The sequence below is a fragment of the Brassica oleracea genome, chromosome C4 (genome assembly GCF_000695525.1).
Source record: "Brassica oleracea var. oleracea cultivar TO1000 chromosome C4, BOL, whole genome shotgun sequence".
Lineage (NCBI taxonomy): Eukaryota > Viridiplantae > Streptophyta > Magnoliopsida > Brassicales > Brassicaceae > Brassica > Brassica oleracea.
The window spans coordinates 9,342,753-9,345,675 of NC_027751.1; the positions used below are offsets into that span (position 1 = coordinate 9,342,753).

General features: G+C 33.4%; 1 protein-coding gene across 1 annotated transcript; it reads right to left on the minus strand.

Moving 5' to 3' along the window:
- Window positions 1-1,309: 1,309 nt before the first annotated feature.
- On the minus strand, window positions 1,310-1,995 carry LOC106340989 (RING-H2 finger protein ATL40-like). The gene is made up of 2 exons (XM_013779808.1): window positions 1,802-1,995; window positions 1,310-1,723 (listed from the first exon to the last, which is right to left on the minus strand). The coding sequence occupies exons 1-2, from the start codon at window positions 1,840-1,842 to the stop codon at window positions 1,384-1,386; spliced, it is 381 nt and encodes a 126-aa protein (XP_013635262.1). The 5' UTR covers window positions 1,843-1,995; the 3' UTR covers window positions 1,310-1,383.
- Window positions 1,996-2,923: the final 928 nt, after the last annotated feature.

A 2,923-nucleotide genomic window follows, 5' to 3' on the forward strand; every position in this document is an offset into this window, starting at 1 on the left:
GGGAAATGACATATATATAGAGAAATTTTCGAGTTGGGTAGTTGAAATATAACAACGATTTTACAAGGAATGTTTTACATAGATTTTACATGGTTTTAACATAATATTTACAACGACTTTACGACGAAATTAGGTAAGTTAAAGCACATTGGATACACGTTTTCACCTAAATATAACGGTAACATGTTTCGTTGTAATGTCGATGTAACGATTACGACGTATTTCTCATTCCACGTACTTTCGTCGTAAACTTACATGGATTTTACGACGAACATATTTCGTCGTAATTTACATGGCGTTTACGACGAAAGTTGGTCTCCTCGTAACTGCGTTGTAAACACCATGTAAATTTACGACGAAATATTTTCGTCATAAATCTTCGTTGTTATTGGCATGTTTTCTTGTAGTGATTATTGACGGCAAACCAACGATGGAGAAGACAACATCAAAAAAGACTAAACTTTGTCCCAACCCAAGGGGATGCAGCTCCTAACATAAGCCAAAATCTAAGAAAGAAGAAGAGTGCCAATATTGACCTATAACGCGTGAGAAACAACCGCACAAATGGGAACTCATAAACCCGATTTACAACAAATATCAGATAATCTCACAGGAGAAGAAGGCGAAGAAGAACAAGATCACGAAAGTGAGTTTTTTTTTTGGTGATGGTGAGAAGCCTCGCACACCTGAAAGATAAACGAAATACATAGATGGTGCATGACGGCTCGCGGGGACACATTTTAAAAGAATAATGTTCCAAAATATATTAAAAAAATACAATTTTGAAGTCGAAACCGTTAATCTTAAAATCAACAAATTCATAAAAGAAAGTTACTGAAATTCAATATCAACTCACTTCACCACTAACAATTAATATTATGCGCACAACAACACATTATTGAAAAAACAAACACATAATATATTAATCTATCACCTACTACGACATAAAACAACAAAAACACCAAATAATTCTCTTAACAATTAAAGAAAATCACATAATTAGATTATCCAAAATATCATTCTTAACAAATACTGTTTAACAACAGACATAACTGAATAAAAGCAAAACTGAAACGTTCCTGCGAAGAGAATGAAGAAAATTCTAAACTTACCACCATTTCTTGTTGGCTTTGACATTATTATAGTTATCCATCTGAGATAGTAGTACATAATTTGTATAACGAACGGAAGAACGAGCTATACATAACCTCACTACCTAAACCAAAATTGGGTCTTTCACTTAATCGAAAAATTCAATTACTATGACTCAAACTGCGCATGATGAGTTATATCATTTGTAAATTTCCATATCATTCATATATATTACAACTAACAAAAAGGAAAACTATATAAATTAACATATATAATTAACCATCAACTATACTATACTATACTTTCTAAGACCTTGTCCCCAGTGCTAGTCATGGGCTCAGCCATTCTACGACACACAGGACAAGTTACTTGAGTTTCGAGCCACCTACCAATACAGTCCTCATCAAACATGTGCTTACAATTTGGTAAAACCTTAATAACGACATTCTTAGGGATTAACCTTAAGCAAACCGGACATTCTATCTCTTGATTGTTGCTCTCGGTATCATTATTGTCCGGTTTGTAAGAAAAGGTCGGAAAGGCGGCAATCACAGAAGCGCTAAGCCCTTGGCACGGTGTTTCTCTTCTGTGGTGGTCGTCGTCTTCTGTTTCCGGTAATGCATCCACAAACCTACGGCGTTTGAGAAAACACATGCATAAAAAGATGAAGATAACGGAGATAATTAAGGGAGACGTTACGGCGGCAAACCAAAGGATGATTGAGCTTAACGAAGGGTCGTTGAAACCCATCTCTTTGATCTATACAAAAAATGGTTCTCAAAGGTTACTATTGATACAACAAATGACATTTACGAATACCCTTTTTATGTATAGATAGATCATTGAGAATTGACAACCTCTTAGAATATATTTGGATAAAGCGTTGAAATAAGACTAATGAACTTGAAAACATTATCATATAATCATTTGAATAAAAGAACAGGGTGTATTTGAATCGGTTAACCAATAGGATTAGTTTAAGACTTTAATTGCTGCTTGTGGGGTAGGAAAAAAGCTAAATGGATAAAGATATGTACTACCCGCACTCGCCCGGCAATTTTTTTAAAATCGGTCCACCAATACTCGTCCAGCAGCGGGACAGACGAGGCGGGACCGGCAGATTTTGACTCAAATTCACCGCTCTAATCGTTGCGTATGATTTTGCATGCTAGGTCGAAGCACATAGTTAAAATAGGTTTGGTTTTAATGTCAAGTGTTCTACCATGGATATGTATGTTAATTTTCTCTGTTTGTAACTATACTAGATTTTACCCGCGCGTCGAAGTCTATTTTTTAAAAAAATATGAGGTTATTTGTTTTTTTATGTTACTATTTAGGGTTGGATAAAAAAACTCGAATTCCAAGAATCGAATCGATCCCAATCCAAAAAAATAGTACCAAATCCGAACCAAAATTGATTAAATATCTGAATTATTCAAAATTTTGGTATTTGAATAACTGAAACCTAATCTGATCCGAACCGAAGTATTTAGAGTATTCAAAATAGATTTATATACTTATATATATTAATTATTTTTAGATTTAATATATATAAAAACATCCATAATATATATCATACTTTTAAGTTCGTTTAAATACTTAAAAATATATACAAATAATCAAACGTAAATATCTAAAATAGTTAAAATATACACAAAACTCCAAAAATACTTAAATCATTATTAATTCTCTATCCAAATATTTAAACCAACCCAATTTAAATTGGTTATCCAAATCCAAACCGAATCTTCAAAGATCTGAACCGAACACGAAATCTCAAACAGACCCGAAAACGAACCCGAATGCCCACCCCTAATCACTATTATATATC